This window comes from Peromyscus californicus, unplaced genomic scaffold (assembly GCF_007827085.1).
Source record: "Peromyscus californicus insignis strain IS unplaced genomic scaffold, ASM782708v3 Scaffold_5__1_contigs__length_169319896, whole genome shotgun sequence".
In the NCBI taxonomy this organism is placed as follows: domain Eukaryota; kingdom Metazoa; phylum Chordata; class Mammalia; order Rodentia; family Cricetidae; genus Peromyscus; species Peromyscus californicus.
Window position 1 is genome coordinate 101,590,001 of NW_026294573.1, and position 20,536 is coordinate 101,610,536.

At 50.0% G+C, this 20,536-nt stretch overlaps 1 protein-coding gene across 8 annotated transcripts in view; it reads right to left on the minus strand.

The window, feature by feature from the left end:
* The window catches only part of Ccdc180 (coiled-coil domain containing 180), a 70,830-nt gene that overhangs the window by 43,873 nt on the left and 6,421 nt on the right, over positions 1-20,536 (minus strand). For 6 of the 8 annotated variants that reach the window (XR_008213804.1, XM_052717507.1, XM_052717506.1 and 3 more), the window contains exons 2-13: positions 18,277-18,478; positions 16,371-16,561; positions 11,770-11,858; positions 9,674-9,783; positions 7,805-7,933; positions 7,618-7,728; positions 7,415-7,510; positions 4,562-4,725; positions 3,070-3,189; positions 2,443-2,522; positions 994-1,082; positions 164-286 (exon numbers count right to left, since the gene is read on the minus strand). Coding sequence is in view for 7 of the 8 variants with exons in the window: in XM_052717507.1 (XP_052573467.1) it covers positions 164-286; positions 994-1,082; positions 2,443-2,522; positions 3,070-3,189; positions 4,562-4,725; positions 7,415-7,510; positions 7,618-7,728; positions 7,805-7,933; positions 9,674-9,783; positions 11,770-11,858; positions 16,371-16,561; positions 18,277-18,345 (1,371 nt within the window). In the remaining variant the exon portion in view is untranslated. Of the gene's footprint in view, positions 1-163; positions 287-993; positions 1,083-2,442; positions 2,523-3,069; positions 3,190-4,561; positions 4,726-6,709; positions 6,985-7,414; positions 7,511-7,617; positions 7,729-7,804; positions 7,934-9,673; positions 9,784-11,769; positions 11,859-16,370; positions 16,562-18,276; positions 18,479-18,866; positions 18,982-20,536 lie in introns of those variants that run through there. The other 2 variants (XM_052717505.1, XM_052717508.1) reach the window with 2 other exon arrangements.

The window sequence follows — 20,536 nt, forward strand, 5'->3', positions numbered from 1 at the left end:
TGGTTTCCAGGACCCAGTGTCGTTAGTACAGGAGGCCTGGGCAAGAGGGGACAGGTGAGGGCCAGGAGAGGACACACCGGGGACACCCTAGACTTCTAGGATTTGCACGCGGTACTCCAGAGAGGTGCCCCACCTTGAGGGTCCCCAGCACCCCTGTACATACATCCAGGAGCTCCAGCTTCTTCTCCACCTTGCTCTGGAACTCCCCCACCATCAGAAAGAAGGTTGGATTCACCAGGCTCTCTGCTTCTGCTTCCGAGAAAGCTTTCCAGTCCAGCAGCTGCTTCTGCAGGGTGGGAGAGCAAGGCAGAGCTGCTTCAGGGCCCCCCCAGGGCTGCAAGTGGCACACTGACTCCCTTTCATTCTGCTCCTGGATGGGGAGGGTGCAGAGCAGGGCTGGCCAGAGGTGTCTGGAGAATAGTAGGCTCTTGGGGCTCAGAACTTTTCAAAATGCCTAGGCTTCTGTAGGTTTTTTCAACTACACACTTTTACCAAGAAGGGGGTATTTGACAAACTATTTCCCAAGTTCCAGAACATCTGCCACTGTCCTGGACAGGTTGAGAATAAACTCACTGCTTTACCCTGCCCAGAGGCAGCCAGACCAGAGAGAACGGTGGGGCTGGAGCCAGGGTCAGCACTAGCTATGAAGGGGCATCGCGGTGTGCCCTTAGAATATGGCCCCCGTCTTTGACATGGCCCAGTGCTATGAAGAATAGAGCCGAGGATAAAGACAGAGATGGCTTATGAACATACAAATCCATTTCACAGGGGCTTGCAGAGGAAACAGTGCCGAGCTAAGCTCTGGAGGCTACAGGGTCAGTCAGGTAGAAGGAAACAGAATACCCAATGACCAGTGAGCATCTGGTGCCTCACAGGAAGAAAAGCCTCCATCGAGGCTGAAGGGTAAGGGGCAGGCAGAAAAGGCTGGGGGAGAGGGGCCATCAGGTCCAGTACACCGCTCCTCTTCCCAGGCCTGCAGAAAGGGAAGGCTACCTTACAATCCTGTACGTAGGCCAGGCAATCCTGCCAAATCTTCTCGTACAGGAATCGTACCAGGGTCATGCAGTCCATGTGGTAGGTGTCTCCAGGGGCAGAAAAGAAATGGGTCAAAGGTCAGATGCTCTCCCAAGAGGAAGGGGAAAGTCAGAAGAAGAGGTGTTCCCTTTGCAGAGGGAATCAGCTCTCCCTCAACAAAGAGCTTCCACAGCTTAGGTTGCTCGGCTCAGATTCGTCAGGACAGGGGCTGGTGTCTCCCTCCTCAGAGAGTTCCTAGAACCCCAAGAAGATGACCTCACTTGAGGAGTTCATCTCCAGCAGAAGCTTCAGGCTCAGAGGGTCTTCTGGGACACAAAGACCAAGGTGCACATGGAAGTTTTGAATCTGAAATGCACTGCCAGCTGGTGGCATTATTTTGAAAGGCTTTGGACTCTTTAGGAGGTGAAGCCTAGCTGACCTAAGTTGGTCATTGGGGGGGACCTTTAACAGTTACAGCCTTGCCCCTGGTTCAAGTGCCCTCTCTGCTGCCTGGTCCACTGTGATGTGTGGAGTCTCTACCACAGGCTCCCACCATCTTGCTTACAGCCACGCCTTTGAAATCCTCTAGAACCCTGAGCCGCAACAGACCTTTGCTCTCTTCATTTATTCGTCAAGCATTGTGTCACAGTAACATGAAGGACTAGTGCGTGGCCACTGGCCTCCCTGGCTTGTGGTGAACCTCAAGGATAGAAAAATGATTACACTTTCTAAAGTAAGGCTTGGCCCACTTCTTCCACAAAACGACTGAGCCAGTATTTCCAGCTTTGTGTCACGCAGTCTCTGCTGCAGTGAGCAAGCAGCCAGAGAACAGACAAACGAGTGTGACCACGTCCTGAACTTATTTCCAAACCAGGCAGCTGGGCTATGGGTTGTGACCTGACCCTCTCAATGTGGAGTCTTCTAAACAGTTACCATTTACGGTTCAGCCGTCTTGCTGTGAGCTAGGGACTAACTATAAATAGACATTAATTCACAAGGTAGGAGCCATGATTAGTTCTGTTCATATCTCTGCTTTACAGAGGAGGACACTGAGGCCATGAGATGTCTTGGCTTCCCTATGGGCATGCATCAGGATGCAGCAGAATTGGGCTTTAATCCCATACCTCCAACTGTAAGACTCTCGGGACATGGCCATTGCGCCATCCTGAGAGTTAAGCAGAGACTTTATGTCTCTATCCCCATTCTTGGGTCAGGGGTCAGATGTCAGGGGTCAGAATTTGTGGCTAGCATGGCTGTGGACTGGGCAGTGAGTAGAGGAGGGGTCTTCAGGGCTCATTCATCCTAAAGTCCCTGAATGGAGGGGCTACCACGCCTTCTCAGATACATGAACGGAGGACTAACTATATAACAAGCTACTACTTGGACAGAGTTCTGGAAGGTTTTGGAAATCTCACAGACATTGCTCACCAAGCTGCTTGTTCAGGGACGTGAGAGTATCATACCACTCAGTCAGCTGGTTTTTGCTATAGTTGGGGGGCAGGAGGTCACTGGGGAAAGAAGAGATGACGGGTAAGCCTTGCACGCACAAAACTTGCCAAAGGGGCCAGCATAGTTAACATCCTGTCAGTAAAATACTCAAGGAGCTGAAGAACCTGCTGGGATCTCCTGGTGCCCCAAACAAGCCTCAGAGAAAGGCCCGTTATTATTCCCAAGGTTGCTATCACAAAGACCCTGAGCTTCCCGTGACAGCAGCCTCCCAGTGTTGTGGCCTTCTACCCACTCTCCAAAGTGCCTCAGGAAGAGGCTCAAAGCAGCTTCCTTCCTCTCTCTCCTCCCTCCTCCTTCCTCTCTTTCCTCCCTCCTCCCTGGCCACTGCTTCCTAGTGAGCTCTTTGGCAGGACCAGTGTAAGCCTCTTTCCACAGCAAATGAACTATGACCTTCCTTGCCATCGGGGGCTGGGGTGGCCAGCCCAGCCCTCCAGCACCAGGAGGTGGCCTGGTGTGGGAGAGTTCTAGGGGAAGATCTAGGCCACATGGCCTCCCTACTGAACCCTCAAATGTGCTGATCCCAGTGGTCCTTCCTACACACCATACCAGATGGTGCAGAGGTGATCCAGTCTCACTCTTTGAAGGATCTCCTGGTTCTTCAGCATTTCGTCCAGCTCCTTCTGCACAGCTGGGGGCTCCTGGATATTACTGCTAGCCATGAACTCACTGGACAGCCAGACCCCGAGTCACAGAGGGAGAAGTGGAAGGAGACTCAGGTAAGAACACTCTGAGCCCCATGACCCTGGCCCATACCACCCAGGCTGTAATGGCCCCACCTCAGACCCCGTGACCCAGAACAAGTTCCTCTTCCACTCCAAGCCTTGGACTATAACTCAGAGCTAATGGCAGCACCCATCCTCATTGGGAACTTGTGAGGACCCAGAAAGATGTCAGACAAGGCCCTGAGTCCCATGCCCCCTGCATCATGGGAAGTGTCCAGGAAAAGTCAGCTGTGGCCATCAGTACTGCTCTCGGTGACTTCTGTAACAGTCCCAAACCTGGGCCCAGACAGGCCTGTTAATAGAGTATCTCACTGAGTCATCATTGAGACCCCACTACGAGGCTATTAGGGTGCCTACAGTGTGGAGGAGGCAGGCTTGGCATCCCTGGGGACTTCATCAAGGTCACATGGAAGGGCAAGGTTAAGCCTCAGCACACAAATGCAGAGGTGGGTCCTCCCCTCCTCCTTTCTCCCACAGAGGACACGTATGTAGTGAGTGGTAAGTTTCTCTGGTCCCACTCGGCCCTGTGGTCCTGCAGCTGTTTATAAAATGATCATTCAGAGGCTTAATGTTATTTACAAACTGTATGGCCTATGGCAGGCTTCTCGCTAGCTAGCTCTTTCATCTTAAATTAACCCATTTCTATTAATCTATGTTTTGCCACATGGCCATGGTGTTACCGGTCTGCTGGCATCTTCCTGCTCCTTGGGTGGTGGCTAGGCATCTCTCCCTACTCTCCTTTCTTCTCTCTGTATGTCTGCTTGGACTTCCCGCCTGCCTCTAAGCTGCCTTGCCATAGGCCAAAACAGCTTTATTTATTAGCCAGTGGGAGCAACTCATATTCATAGCATACAGAAAGACATCCCACAGCACATATGTGCTCCTGAAAGGTGGGAGGTATCCACCTGAGAGATATCTGTCCTTCCAGGCCCAGGACCCTCGGTTATAACTAATACAGAAGAGTGGAAATATACAGACAATTACATAAACACTTTCCAATAATTCATAATGAGCTCAGAGAATGGTTGTGAAACAGTGTTCATGAAACAATAAGGTCTAAAACAGCACGGACTCGGTGGGTCTAAAAGTGCTCGAGTCTTAGCTGTACCTCCCCTTCTAGGAGGGGTCAGTGGTGACTTTTATTTCTTTTTTGATGCTTTTATCTATTTCTAACTTTAAATACAGGGGCATAGAAAACAATAACATTTCTAAATAACGATGAAGAGAGCAGGAAAAAGCAGTCGGGTGGCTGGGAGGGAGTTGTAGGTGGGAGTGTGGAAGGCCAAGGGACGGGAGGGGTGGGTGCCTCCACTGACCTGAAGCTTTGCTGCAGGGCGTCCTTCTTGAGAGCCTTCCAGGCATCCACCAGGCCCTGCCAGCGGTGGCGATTGTCAAGCTCCTGCTGCAGGGTGGCTTCAGTCAGGTTGACCAACAGCTGGGCGATGGCCCTCCGGTTGCCCAGTAGAGCCTGGTTCATGGCCTGTGGTCAGAGGTGGGTATGGCTTTAGATAGGGCAGTTTTCTGACCAGAGTGAGGCTCAGTAAGACTGGGTAGGAGATGGGGGTGGGGGTGGGGGGACGGACACTAAGTGAAGCAAGGCTGTGGTGAGATATGGGGAGTGCTGGAGGCCAGGGACAAGGAAGCAGCTGTGAACCACTGTTCATTCTCCAAGGGTCGTCTTTGAAGGCTGAATCATGTTCCTGATAGCAGAACCCCCAACCCAGAAATGTAGGTACAGTGAGTGGGTCACTGCTTAAAAATGGGGGAGCTAGCCCTCCAGTTGGCTGTTTCCTGCTTGTGTATAAATTTGTTCCAAAATCAGAGCTCAGCCACATGTGATGTCTTTGAGAGCCAGACCTGAAGAGGTACTGAATCCAGACCCAAAGCTGATCCTCTCAGGAGTGCTCATCTGCATGTCCCTGGCACAGCACAGGAACCGCCCATTATTGCACAGCGTGAGTCCGCCCTTTGCCTTGTATCAATCCCACCGCTAAAATGAGAGCAGCTTCCCCTCACTGCTCCCAACCCATCACGTAAAAAAAACCTCAATGCCACCCGCTTCCCAAGTCCTCCAGCTAGTTGAAGGCCCAGCCAGGCTCAGAGGGAAGGAATTCCAGCATGGCTTTCCAGCGGGGCCTGAGGCTTCATGCCAGCGGGGCCTAAGGCTTCATGCCAGCAAGCAGTTGCTGGGGCCTAAGCAAGTATGTCTTTCCCCTGCAGGTCCACAGTCGTGCTGGAAGGGTAGGGCCACAGCCGAGGAACTTTGCAGTTGGATGAGACAAATGCACACGGTGTGAGTAGCGCATGCCAGGTGGCAACAGTGAGGTGATCGGGCGCCAGGAAGGAAGCGGGGCACCGAGTCAGAATCCAGACTGGAGGGTCTCCAGAGACACACAAAGCCTAGACTTCAGGATGAAAATTACTATACGAGGTGAGATGACCCAGACTCAGAAAGACAAGTATTACATATTCTCTCACATGTGGCCCTAACTTTTAGTATTTCTCTGTGTTTAATGTACACATGTGGGTGTGAGTGTAGGTACAAATTGTGAAACCGGAAAGAGGACCCTGAGAGGAGAAAGAGGTGTTAAGAAAGGGGGAGGAGCCACAGGACCGGTGATAGGCAAGCAGAACGGAGGTCAATGGGGTGGTCGGAGGGCGCAAGGCAGTGTGGGGGAGGGAGGGGCGAGACCCAGGTAGGAGAGGATCAACAAAGCAAATCATGTTTTAAAACACTGTAGCAAAGCATATTTTATATGCTAATTTAAAATTAAATTTAGGGGGCTGGAGAGATGGTTCAGTGGTTAAGAGCATTGGCTGCTCTTCTAGAGGACCCGAGTTCAATTCCCAGCACCCACATGGCAGCTCACAACTGTCTGTAACTCCAGTTCCAGGGGACTGAAACCCTTATACAGACATACATATAGGCAAAAAAAAAAAAAAAAAAAAAAAAAAAAATTAAATTTAGAGGCCGGAGAGATGACTCAGTGGTTAAGAGTGTTTACTGCTCCTCCAGAGGACTTGGTTTGAGTCCCAGCACTTATGTTGGGTGGTTCACAACCACCTGTAACTCCGGCTTCAGGGGACCCAGTGCCCTTTTTTTTTTTTTTTTTTTTTGGTCTCTACAAGTATTTACATACATGTAGCACATACACACAGGGACACACACACATACACACACAGAGACATGCACATATACACAAATTTAAAAATATGTATTTCTTTAAGAATAAAATTTTAAAATAAGGATGACTGGCATTGTCAAGACCCCTGCTGTCACCCACCAAACACGTCCCAGCAGGGAACACTGCGATCCCAATTGAAGACCCAGGGTGAGCTCAGCTCTGCACAAACACCATTGCAAAATGCACCTCTGAGCAGCCCAAGCGAGAGCCCTGGAAAGGCTCAGAAGAGTCAGACTTTACTCCGGACACATCATGAGTAAATAACCTTGAATTTCTTACTTCCCGTCACAGACAGCAGTTGGGGAGACTGGGAGTCAAGAGACAGAGGCAAGAGGCAGGTGCATCCACAGCCACCACTGCAGCCGCTAGGAGAGGCAGGAAGAATGAGGAAACCAGAGCAGCTGTGACTGCCGAGGGTGGGGAGCCCTGGGACAGTGAAGCCCTAAGACAACAACCCCACAGTGTAGCGCCCATAGCACCCACCACACACACACAGTAGCTGGGACATGGGCCAGGAAGTGATGGCTGAGTGCTGGGCATGTAGCCGTAGACAACAGGAAACCATGAACACACTCCTCAATGGCTGCTATTGAAAATACAGTTACAGGGCTGGAGAGATGGCTCAGTGGTTAAGAGCATTGACTGCTCTTCCAGAGGTCCAGAGTTCAATTCCCAGCAACCACATGGTGGCTCACAACCATCTGTAATGAGATCTGGTGCCCTCTTCTGCTGGGAAGGGATACATGCCCTCTTCTGCTGGGCAGGGATACATGCAGACAGAACATTGTATACATAATATATAAATAAATCTAAAAACAACAACAACAAAAAAAAACCCTAAAAACCTAAAGAAAATGCAGTTACAAAGATTTGATTCTCAACCAAAGAAGCCTACCTGAGTTACCTAGGGACACCAGGCATTCCTGAATACCAGGCTCAGGACACCCTGAGGCACGCTCTCCCCCACCACAGAACATCACTCACCATGGCTTCTTTATCTATCAGCCTATATACATCAGGCTTCAGGAGGTAGGCGGTCTTCTCTATGATGTCAACATATTTCTTCAACACATCCTTTAGCTGGAGAGGAGAAGGCATCACTGTGAGTGACTCTCAGTTCCTAGAGCACTAACAAACAGGAAGAAAGAAGGATGCCCCACAAACCCTTCTAGAGAAAGCCAACTTGCCTTCTCGGCTCGAGAGACCTCCAGGGCCAACAGCTCTTGGTCTAGGTTCTTAATCTCCTGCTTCTGCTGCGTGAATCTCTCGGCCACCTTCTCCCACAGCTCCATCAGGGTCTGCGCAGGGGAAGTGCGTCAGGCCAGGGCCCTGGAGAGGTAGGAAAGGCAGGCAGGGCCACCGGGGAACCCCTACCTCAATAGTGTAGTTTTCAAGGTCCGGTTCATTTTCGACTTTTTTGAAGAGCTCGTCAACATCCTCATCGGTCGCGGACATCTTTTTCAAAAAAAGCTCCCCTTTCTCCAGGATGAGAGGTTCCATCTCCTGCGACAGGCCAGGAGGCTGAGGGTTAGGGCATTAACACCCCAGATAGGAGGTGGCCCTCCTTGTAATGGGCGAGGTGCCAGGCCCCATCATGTCTCAAGAAGGGGCATGATCTGGACCTGGGGAGTTGAGGATTGGTGATGAAGTCACCCAGAGGACCAGGGCATCTTGCAGCGCACCAGACGCAGTGCCCGTGTGGCGCGTGCTGCCCCTTGATGCTCTCCTCAGCAGCTGACGGAGGGGCTGCCGTCTGATCTAGCCTGTCAGCTCCCAAAGAAACTCAGGACAAATGGTTAACTGTGGTGCCTCTTAACATCCCAAGGTGTCTGCTTGGCCTCCAGGCTCATTCAGTACCCGGGGCTCCTCTCAACACTTCTCACCGTGCCTCCTGCCCTAAACTTCTCCAGCCCCAGGGCTCTGCTCCCCTCCCCTCGGCTTCTCTCTCTGTATAACCCTGCCATTTGGGCCGGTCCCTCTTGGTGCGTCTTTCTCGGTTCTCGTGCCTGCCTCTCTTGGTCCTCTCTCTCTCTTCTTCACTCTCTCTTCCTCTCCTACCAACCCCTTCCTCTCGTAGCCCTGTTCAGTCTGGACCCTTCCAGACGCCTCTGGCTGTACTCTCCCCCATATTTACAATAAAATCCTTCTCCTCAACTGTACCTAGGGGTGGGTCACGGCCTCATTTCACGACCCTAACTGGTCATCAATGAACAGTAATCAAAGGATGAGAGAAAGCCACGTTTACTTTGGATCTGAACATTGAGGCCGACGGACGTGAAGGGGCGGTGATGCCAGGGCTGGCATCTGGTTGGGACATAATGAAGACAAGATTGGAGTCTGCTCTCAAGGCCTCGGACACACAGCCGGCACTTGGGATTCAAGACAGGGAGTCAGAGAAGAGGGAAGTGGGAGAGGCAGGCTTCTATCTCGGAGAGGAGTGTGGAAGGAATAAATGGTCTCATTTAGAACCTTCCAGATGAAGTTGAGAGAGGAACAGGAGCCAAGAGTGGGGAACTATGGGAGAGTCTGACTGTCCCCCAGAGTCTCAGTCACTTGAACACTTGGCCCCCAGTGGGTGGCGCTGTTTGTGAAGATTGAAGAGGTGTGGCCTTGTTGGAGGAATTATGTCAGTGAGTGTGGGCTTTGAGAGCATAAGGTGCCACCCTCCTTCCTGCCTGCTCTCACTGCTTAGTGCTTGCATGTGGAGGGGTGAGCTCTCAGCTTCCTGCTACCATGCCTGTCACTTGCCGCCCTGCTTCCTCGCTGGGATGTCCCTCTGCAACGATAAGTCGCCTCTGTCATGTGTTTTAGCACAGCCGCAGAAAAGGAACTAATACAGATCCCACAGTGCTGAACGGTCTGGGGTGTGTCCTTAGACCCCTCTGCCTCTCCATCACCAGGACGGCTGCGAGTCAAAGGCTGGGCTTCGGAGCTAGACGAGCATAGCTCTGATTCGGCCCCTTTCATACCTGTCCTGGTTAGACTCTGGACCTCTCTGCAGGATGAGGTGAGAGCCTCTGACTTACAGGGATTTCCTGAGAGTTAGGGGAGCCTACACTTAGGACATTCCTGTAACAAGCCCCTTGAACATGCCCTTTATGATTCCATCTACGTCTATGTTTTGGTGAGACACTGAGGACCACCCAGGTAGTGAGCAGGAGAAGGGAGACTAGGGACAATGACAACACACCTCCCCACCCAGGGCATGCCACAAGAACAGAGGAGAGAGGAGCAGGGCCTCACCACCCCTATCTGCTCAATCTCCTGCTGGAAGCTCGCCAGCGCACTCAGGTGTTTCTTCTTCTTGTATTCTTCTTGTCCTTGGAGGGTGATGGAGCTCCTCTTCTCAGAAACTGCAGGGCAACAACAGAGCTGATGAGCCTGCAGGGAGAGAGCGGTGCTCCCAGGGAGGCCACATGGCAGAGGGCATCCGCATGCAGGCCTGAGTTCGGAGGGCAGACCCCACAGCCAGGCCAGCATGGCAGAGACTTGAGGACAAAGAGAAAAGATGAAATGACCCATGAGTGCCTTGGGGAACAAGGTTCAGACTCACAGGCAAGGACTGAGGAGGTGGGGGTGGGGATATAGCTCAGCAGTTGAGCACTTGCCTACATGCTCAAGGCCCTGGGTTCTACCCCCTGTACCATAAACAAGTAGACAGACAACTACTGGGGCAAAACTCTCCAATGGTGTGTATAGAATGATAAGATTTGTGGTTTTCTTTAAACAATTTTAGCCAAGCGTGGATGGTGCATGCCCGCGATCCCAGCATGAAAAAGGCAAGATCTTGCCGGGCGGTGGTGGCGCACGCCTTTAATCCCAGCACTCTGGAGGCAGAGCCAGGCGGATCTCTGTGAGTTCGAGGCCAGCCTGGGCTGCCAAGTGAGTTCCAGGAAAAGGCGCAAAGCTACACAGAGAAACCCTGTCTCAAAAAACCAAAAAAAAGAAAAAAGAAAAAGGCAAGATCTTAAGCTTCAGGCCAGCCTAGCCTACTTGGTGGGACTGTGTCAACAACAACAACAAAAGCTTTATAGATACAAACACACATGTGTCTGATTCAAGGGAGTTCCAACCTGGTAAAATCATTATAAAGAGAAAATACTGTAAGCTGAAAATATATTTAATTATACCTAACCTACTGAGCAGCGAAACTTAGTCCAGCTCACCTTAAATGCACTCAGAATACTTACATTAGTCTACAACTGAGCAAAAATCATCTAACACAAAGTCTGCTTTGTGACAGAATGTCGACTGAGCTGAAATCTGTACTGAAAGTGACAAAGAGAAACAGTTTATGGGCATGCTTTTGTGCCACTGTGAAGTTGAAATAAGGTAAGATAAAGCCAGGAGTAGTGAGGGGCAGCTTTAATCTCAGCACTCGGGAGGCAGAGGCAAGTGATCTCTCTGAGTTCGAGGCCAGCCTGATCTACATAGGGAGTTCCAGGACAGCCAGAGCTACATAACAAAGAGACCCTGTCTCAAAAATAAATAAATAAATAAATAAATAAATAAATAAATAAATAAATAAATAAATAAATAAAACAAGCAAGAAGGATACAGTAAGATGACCCATTGTGAACCAGAGAAGGACCATTTGCAGCAATGTTAGCCCACACTAGAGTGTGCTTACCACGTGACAGCATCATTCTAACTCTATGGCATCCAAGGACCGACCCAGGAGACTGGGGCTGTTACTAGCCTTCTGTAACGTGCACACCCTGCCTTGGTGGTTAAAGAACTAAGTCACAGGTGGCTGAGCAGGATGTGAACCTGAACCCTCAGCCTTGAGCCTGCACACACACACACACACACACACACACACACACACACACACACACACACACACCCTGCTGCCATCACCTGCTCTGCTTTGCAGTGGTTGTCTAGGAAGCCGGAAGCTGGAAGCTGGCTGCCCCCTGGGGTAGTGGGGCTGGGGCTCTCAGCAGAAGGGCACTGCTGCCGACAGGTAGTTATGCCTTCTGTTTTTCTACAATGAGCATGGGTTACTTTTTAATAATAAAGACACAGGGCACCCACATGCGGATGATGTCAAACTAGGACATTCAGCGAGGAGGAAGAAAACATGACTTGGAAAGCGGCACTTCCAAATCACACACAGTAGTGGGCTCTGTCCTTCCTAGGAATTGCCCACTGTTCAGCAGCCACTGGCTAGGGGTGGGAGTCGGGGGTGCCCAAAAGACATCCTCTGGGAAGCTGAGCAGAGGACCCCAGTGAGGGCAGCAGGAGCCTCTCACGTGGAACCACAGCACACACTGCCATCTGGAGATGTTCCTGCCTGGGACAGTCCTGCCCTTGGGGCTGAAGGACAGGAGGCTCACCGATGTGGTCCATGAGGCCCCGCACCTCTCGGGCAGCAATCATGTCCTCGGTCTCACGCATCTTTTCCCTCCTGGCTTGTTCCTTTTCCCTGAGGAAACAAGTGGAGAAGAGTAAGGCCTGTCCCCACCCCCATGCAGGACAGCACAGGCATTGGCAACTGCCCAGGCCTCCTCCTGTTCCAGAGAGCCTTGGAGGCAATGTCCAGGCTCCCAACCAATGCTGCTGACTGTGCCTCCAAGCACAGTCCCTGAGAGTCCCTGGATGGAGAGTTAGGTTTCTGCTTTAGACACAAGCTGTAAATCCCTTACCTGGCCAGTATTGGGGGGGGGGGGGCATTGCAGCATTTCCAAATTGGGAAACTAAGGATCACAAAAGTGAACAGCCCAATAAAGCATGAAGTTCTCAGCATGCACTCTTATTTGGTCCTTCAGCAGGTCTGTGGTGGTTTGAATGAGAATGGCCCCCACAGGCTCATATATTTGAATGTTTGGTCCACAGTTGGTAGAATTGTTTGGAAGGATTAGGAGGTGTGGCCTTGTTGGAGGAAGTAAGTGTGTCACTGGGTTGAGTGTGTGTTGAGGTTTCGAAAGCCCATGCCATTCTCAATTAGCGCTCTCTCTCTCTCTCTCTCTCTCTCTCTCTCTCTCTCTCTCTGCCTCATGCTTCTGGCTCAGATGTAATCTCTCAGCTACTGCTCCAGCACCATGCCTGCCTGCCTGCTGCCATGTTCTCCACCACGACGGTCACGGACTCCAACCCTCTGAAACTGTAACCAAGACAGCATCCTGTGAGGCAGCTGGAGTAAGGCCATTTTCTGGAAGGGTATGTAGAGCCATTGTCTGAAGCAGAGCTGGACTCCCAGAGCCATTCCATGACACCAAGGCCCATAGGGCTTGGATCTAGGTGGAGTGAGCCGAGATCCCTCAGTAAACTAACTCATGGGGAGGACCGGGAGGAAGAGTGTGACATCAAGTCTGGGATAAGGTCTGTGGATGCACCATCGCTGAGGCAAGAACCAGAGAGACCCAAAGGGCCCTGCTGTTCCCCAGGGCCCCAGGCGAGCGCCTTTGTCCAGCTGTCCTCTGTTGCGTCCTCATGCAGTCCCGCAGTTAGAAGACTTCGGGTCTGGACTGCAGCTGAGGAGGGCCAAGCAGCCATGCAGCATGGGGAGGGTATTTCAGACCTTGTTATTTCAAATGTCCCTGGCCCAAAGCAGCGCCAGAGGAGCCCGCAGGACGATGAGGTCTGCTGTCAGCTCTGGTTTCTCAGCCACTTGTCCCCCAGGATTGGAGGAGTTAGTTTATATAGTGGAGATCTAACTCTCCCTGCCCGACCCATACACACCGAAAGCTGGTCTCCCCCAATCTGAGGGGAATGAACATAGATTTACTGTCCTGTCACTATTCTTCATGGAATTCTCAAGCCCTTGCTCAAGGGCCTTGAGGAAGATGGCACTGTAGCTCTGCCATCCTCCCGTCCGAGGTGACCTCTGCCAACCCTGGAGGAACTTCCCCACAACCTGAGCAGGCATGAGAGCTCTGACTGAGAGAGAGAGGCAGAGAAAGGGCAGGGACAGTCAGGGACACAGCTAGAGTTGGCAGAGTGCCCAGGAGACCTCAGCAAAACCAGCTGGGGTGGGTGGACAAGGGATGGGGGCTGCAGATGAGGTAGAGGCTCTTCCGGGCAGACACAGGCGGAAGGCAGGACGGGGCAGTGATGAGGCAGGTTCCTCTTTCAATAGGGCAGGTTGAGAGCTGATAGTTGAGGACTCCCAGGGGAGGGAGAGGGAGGAGGCTGGAAGGGCTGGTACAAGAGGCCTAGGCTGTACCTTATTTGTTCCCCAGCCCCTAGAAATCCCAGGAGAGCAGGTAGGCCCACCTGTGGCCTCCCTTACGTGGGAAATAGAGGACTGGATGTGTGTGTGTAAAGGATTGTGGCAGGTTAGGAAGGCTGCTAGGAGTCTCCTGGGAGTTTGAGCATCCAGATAGAGGGATTGGATCTGCTGCATCTAGAAACAGCAATCCCTAGGAGCCAGGTGGTGGTGTCCAGCCACTCAAGAAAGTGGGTAAAGCTTTTGGACCAGGAGGAGAATGGGGACTGACAGGGTAGCAGTGACCCAGCCACTGAGCCCCGCTGGTGGGGGAGGGAGACATGAAAGCAGGAGAGACTGTGGACAGAGGAGGGGAAGAGAGCTGACAGTGGACGAGGGACCTCAGAGAAACTAGATGTGGAATCAGTGGCCCCAGTCATGTAAGCAGGTTACAAACACATCTCAGTTCCTGCCCAGGCTGCAGGAGCTGTGCTCCAGTTCTGTGTGTGTCTACGACACAGCTGGGCTTGTCTGTGTGTCCCAGGAAGCCATCACAGCAGCAGACCATTCCGTTGCATAAGGAGTAGCGTTCATAGAACTCTGTCCTACAGGAACCTAGCTCCTGGCTGGGGCTGTGTCTACATTTAAAGTGATAGGTGATCTTAGGTTGAGCCCAAGGTAAGAGGGAATCCTTAGGGGACCCAGAAAGATGTCGGAAGTCCCTAGGACTTGATGAAAACAGATCAGCTCAGATGGGGCTCAAGACCCTTAGGGGCCAGAGTCACAGTTGGGTTGCTACACAGCCTTCCAGGAGAGTAAGGAGGTGGTAGGACAAGCCCCAGACACCTGTGCCCACAGGTCTTCTTCAGGGCATCATATAGGGGACCACATCCAGAGAAGACTAGCCTCAAGTGTGGATCTGGGTGGCCAATGGCTGTTCCCAGGATGTAGAAAGGGGTGCTGAGGGACAGAAGGTTATCCTAGGAAGTCAAAGCCAGGGCAGGGCAGAGACCCATATCAACACAGGGTCCTCTCCCTGGCCCATCTGGGTGAAAGGCACATAAACAGGCCTGATTTCCAGTTCCCAAGTCCCAGGCTGGTGTATTTGAGGTGCTTAGGGGAAGCCTGGCTTCTGTTGCCCTGTCCTCTCCCCCCTCTGACCCTCCCTCTGGTGGAGGATTGAGTTTAAGGTTAGCAAACAGAGATGACATGCTTAGGAATCTCTGGCTTAACTTCTGAACATGGGAGAGCACCGGGAATGACTGATCTCCCTGTCCCATCTGATCAGGTCCCCTATCTTGAGGAATAATACCTTTAGAGCAGTGGTTCTCAGCCTTCCTAATGTGTGACCCTTTAATACAGCTCCTCATGTTGTGGTGACCCCCAACCACAAAATTATTATTGCTGCTACTTCATAACTGTAACTTTGCTAGTTATAAACCATAGTGTAAATATCTGATATGCATAATATTCTATATGTGACCCCCCTCCAAGGGGTCACAATCCACATGTTGAGAAACATTGCTCTACTGTCTACCCAGTGAAGAGACCTGAGACTTGAAGAGCTTTCCCTAGTCATCCAGTCTGTCACTAGACTCAATGGGTTCTTCCAACTAAAGACCCTCTTCTCCTGTCCCCATACCAGTCACCACCTAGATCGCAAGGATGAGAAGTAGGGCATCTTCTTTGGCTCTCTTACTACTTTTTAAAAAAAATAATCTTTTTGATGTGTTGCTGGATTTGGTTTGCAAGAATTTTATTGAAAATGTTTGCACTGGTGTTCATAAAGGATCTTGTGATTTTCTTTTCTTTTTTTTGTTGGCTCTTTGTGTAGTTTGGGTGTGAAGGTAATAGTGGCTTAACAAAAGGAATGAGGAAATTCCTTCAGTTCTATTCTGCAGAGTAACTTGAGGAGTACTGACTTTAGTTCTTCTTGGAAGGAATCAATGAAATGAAGACTTGGTCTTTGAGAAAGTCGACAAGACTGACAAACCCTTTCCCAAATTAACCAAAAGACACAGAGAAGATTTAAATGAATAAAAATAGAGATGAAAGGGGGCACATTACCAAAGACACCAAGGAAATTCAGAGAATCGTAAGGACGTACTTTTACAATCTGTATACTACCAAACTGGAAAGCCTAAAAGAAATGGGTGAATTTTTTGGATGCAGACAATCTACCAAAGTTAAATCTGGGTGAAATAAGCAATTAAAATTTTAGTGAAATAGAAACAATAATTTAAAATCTTCCAACCTACAAAGGGCCAGATGCATTCAGTGCAGAATTCGACTTCCAACCACTTCCTGTAGGTCTCTCCTCCTTTCTGCACAGACTGCCAAGGGGACCTCAGAAATGCAAATCAACTCAAAGCTCAAAGCTCTGACCAGCCTCCGCTCCTGCCCTCTCTCTAGACCAAGACCCCAGCCTTCTGCAATGAGTCAAGCCCCTCCTCCTTCTCAGAACTTTATCCCCACCCTCCTCCCTCAGCCTCCAATCTCTACGTCTCAGCGGCAGCTCCTCCTCCCTAGGGAGTTTCCTGGACCCTGTCCTCTAAGTGGCATTCCCACTTTTGAGGGAATGTGGCTATTCCCTATTGTTGAGGAATGAAGTTTCATGAGAGCGGGATTTCTCTACCCAGACACTGGCACCCCGTCAAAATTACTGAGGGAGGAGAGAGACATCTTTTCAAGCAGATGTGACTACCTCCCTGTTTTGGAGGAGGTACTTGCCACAAATCTTCAGTCTTTGAAGACTGAGGACCTGCAATATGGCTTGACAGCAAGACTTACCTATAGAGAACTGGGTTTTCTGTGACCCAGTCATTGGGGAGGCTGTGCACCCACTTCCTCTGCCGAGGGGTCATTGTTTCCCCTTCAGGGAACGCCACCTTTTTCATCATGGGTATCTTGACATTTTTGGGGGTCCCAGAATGCTCTGCAGCCCGCTTCCTGGTGGCTGCCAGAGATTGAACCAGCTGCACCTGAGGGCGTGAAAGATGGGAGATAGGGTATTTCGAGAGTCTCAGCTGCCCAAGCCCTTCATGATAACTGCATTGTCTTGTCTTAGAAGGACGTGTAGGCACCTGCCACACAGAAGGCACTTTACACAAAGGTCCTCAACTCCACACCCTCCTTCCCTTTTACAGGCACGGGCTATTTCAAGGAAGGTGTGTGTAAAGAACTTGGAACGAAGATCCAGATTTAGTCTACACAACCATCTTCGTAATCATAAGAAACTGAAAAAATGGAAAAAAAAAAAAAAAAAAGCCCCTAACATTCCAGTAATAGGAGATTGGCTGAGTAAAACTCCTTAGGGGCTTATTAAAGACAGAAATTACAGCAAATTTCTTATGACAAGAAAATCGTTACAAGATAATGTATACTTGAACATATCAATTAAAGTATAAATTACAGGGCTGGAGAGACGGCTCTGCTACAGGTCTTGCTGTTCTTACAGAGGACCAGAGTTCCAGTTTCAGCACCCTCTTGGTGGCTCACAACCACTTGTGACTCCAGAACCCCTTGCTGGCCTCCAACAGCACCAGCCAAGCACACATGTAGAGTCAAAACACTCTCACACAGATAAATCTTTACTTAAATCATAAATTAAAAATTACAGGCAGGTGGCACTTTGGAGACTGCCAGATCTGCTGTCCTTTTCGATAATTCAAGAAACCCACCTTCTTTTTTTTTTAATTACAACCAAATTACTGTGGTTTCGAATTTTAAAACACATGGAAAAACAGTGTGCTGAAGGTTAAGAATAATAGCTCACTTATAAGGAGCTAAAGCATGAGGGTAATTTCAGTTTTTGGCTTTCTCCATTTCTAAAGGTTATACAGACAGCATGATTTATGGCTCAAATTAGGAATAAAAATCCTACTTAAATAAGCAGCACACTAGGTTTTTGGTTATGAATTTTTTTTAAGGTCTCTTTGGTCTGCAAGGTACATTCCAGAAGAGATAGAGATCTTTACAATAGACTTGGCCAATAAGCCTTTAATGCTGTAAAGCAAGTCCTCGATGGAGGAGGCCACTGGGTACCCACTGAGGTGTGTGAATACCCCAGTTATTATTATTATTATTATTATTATTATTATTATTATTATTATTAGCTACTATTGTTTTTTTGAGACAAGGTCTCTCTATTATGTAGCCCTGGCTGTCCTGGAACTTAGCATGTAGACCAGGCTGGCCTCGAACTCACAGAGATATACCTGCCTCTATCTCCCAAATGCTGGGACTAAAGGCATGTGCTACCATGCCCGGCAAGACCCACTTTTTAAACAGAAAATTATGAATTGCTTTTATGCTTGACAAAAAGACTCAGGCACAAAATGGTTAACTCAGACTAATTCTGAATAATTTCAATTAAATTTTTATTGAAATTAAGTTTTTAATTTTAAGAACAAACGTCCTGATGTCCTATTTGTACACTGTAGTACCCAATAGCAATTATTTTTAAAAATCAAAGTAATGTCAAAGCTCTCCTTTTTAAAATTTGGGTCTTATAGGTAAGATATGGGAGTAGATGAGGGAGGAAAAATCGCGATCAAAATATATTGTATGAAAAAAATCTACTCTCAGTAACAAATAAACAAAATTTGGATCTTAGACAGGAAGTCACACAGAACAAAAAGAATTAGAAGGGAACAGGAAACTTAGGCGGGGACAGAGGGAAGAGGAGCGAGCCTACCTGGGCCTGGAAGATCTGCTGGTAGACTTTGCCATTTTCTACCTGGGACACTTTCCCCACTGGCGACATCTTGGCTGCTGGCCCGATTCCCCTTCGTCCTGGAAACGCGCCTGGGACTTGATCTCAGTGTCCACTCAGAGATTGGGAACTGACGACCTCCGGCCCGAAGACAGGACTAGATTCCACAGGACACCTAGGGAAACTTAAATGTCGAAGAACATAAGAAGGGAGGTGGGAGGAGGGGAGAGAGAGAAAGAAACAGAGACAGAGGAAACAAGTTCTTCAGATAAGCCCTGTTCACTGAAGACGTGGGTTCTCCCAGTGTGCAGGGCGTACATCCCACAGGCACTTTCTGGAAAGGGCAGAATTATTGACTGCGCTCTACTCTAGCTCTCCTGGGGACAGTCAATCCGCCTAAGGTGTCAGTCCGGGAGAAATGGGGAGTGGCGGGAAGGGATGGATTTGATTCTGCTAATTAGACGCCTACGGTATGCGACCCGCCCTTCTTCCTAGCTGCGTGATCAGCCCGCTGCCCTCCAAGCCCAGTGATCTGGAGAGAGGCCCTGACCCAAGGCTGGCTGCTCCCGCACCTGAAGTTCAGATTCACCCGGACGGCCCCGCAGCAACTGCAGCCAGACGCTGGTGGTCTCCTAGGCAACGCGAGGGGCGGAGCTGGCCCTGCCCACATTTCCCTTCTTCTGGAGCCGGGTCACTCCAGAAGAAGGGAAATGTGGGCAGGGCCAGCTGCCCGAGTGGAGTACTGAAACTCAACCCAGTACTTCTTTCAGTGTTGTATTCTTGGAGCGCCCTTAAATGTTCCCAAAGCTAGTAGGAGATCAGAGAGCCCGCGCAGATCTCTTGCTGTTGTGTCAAGGAATCCAGTCTCTGTTGTTTTGGTTAAAACAACCTGTGCGGGGAGGTAGCACAAGGTGGTTCTTGCTTTTAAGAATCTGAAAGAGAGCTGGGCGGTGGTGGCGCACGCCTTTAATCCCAGCACTCAGGAGGCAGAGCCAGGCGGATCTTTGTGAGTTCGAGGCCAGCCTAGGCCACAGAGTGGGTTCTGAAAGAGACCAAATCTTTCCCGATTCAAAAGAGGTTGGAGAGCTCAGAATTCAAGGCTCGAGACCTGCCTGGCCAGAATGAGAAACTCACTAGACACAATCTAGAGTTTCTCGTGTACTGTGGGCCACTCCGCTCCTTTCCAGAGAAGCCCCACGGCAGCAGGGATCCAGGAACAGGCCTGCTGGGAAGTCCTTCCCAAGGACTTCCTAGAGTGAGTGAACTTCCGCAGCTGGCTGCAGCATCAGAAATGCGAGGTGATGGCTAGAAAATGCTATTCTCATTCTTCGACTCAGGTGAAGGAGGAAGCAGTGAATACCAAACCCTTTTATTTGCTTTCTTTGATCCAGGGTGAAACAAAATAAAGATTGGACTCACTTTAGTTGAAAAGAAAGCGTGTAGGTGACCCAGGGAAGGGATGGAAAACACTTTTATTTTATGTATTTTTTTTTATTTGGTTTTGGTTTTTCAAGATGAGGTTTCTCCATGTAGACCTGACTGTCCTGGAACTCACTCTGTAGATCAGGCTGACCTCGAACTCACAGAGATCCACCTGTCTCTGCCTCCTGAGTGCTGGCATTAAAGGCATGCGCCACCACCGCCTAGCAAAAAGCATGTTTTTTTAAAAACAGACTTCTCTTTCAGACTCTGGTTGTTGGTTTGTTGTTTGTTTTTCAGTCTCTGTTCTTTTTCTCATCCAAGGAAAGGCTTCTGGCTTAAGTTTCAGACATCAGGAGGTTGCCCCTGCCTAGGCGTTTTCTGCTCTGGTTCTTAGCAGGTATAGCTGTCTGGGAGCTGGCTGTGGTAACACGTGATCTATAATAAGCAGTGAGACTGAAACAGTCATTTAAAACCTCTGTACTGGCTGGTTTTGTGTCAACTTGACATCAGAAGAAGTCATCAGAGGAAGGAGCCTCGGTTGAGGAAATGCCTCCCTGAGATCCAGGTGTAGGGTATTTTCCCATTTAGTGATCAATGAGGGAGGGCCCAGCCCACGGTGGGTGGTGCCATCTTTGGGTTCTATAAGAGAGTGGGCTGAGTAGGCCTGGGAAAGCAAGCCAGTGAGCAGTTCCCCTCCATGGCCTCTGCATCGGCTCCTGCTTCCGGGATCCTGCCCTGTTTGAGTTTCTGTCCTGTCATCCTTCAGCGATGAACAGCAATGCTGAAGTGTAAGCCTAATAAACCCTTTCCTCCCCAACTT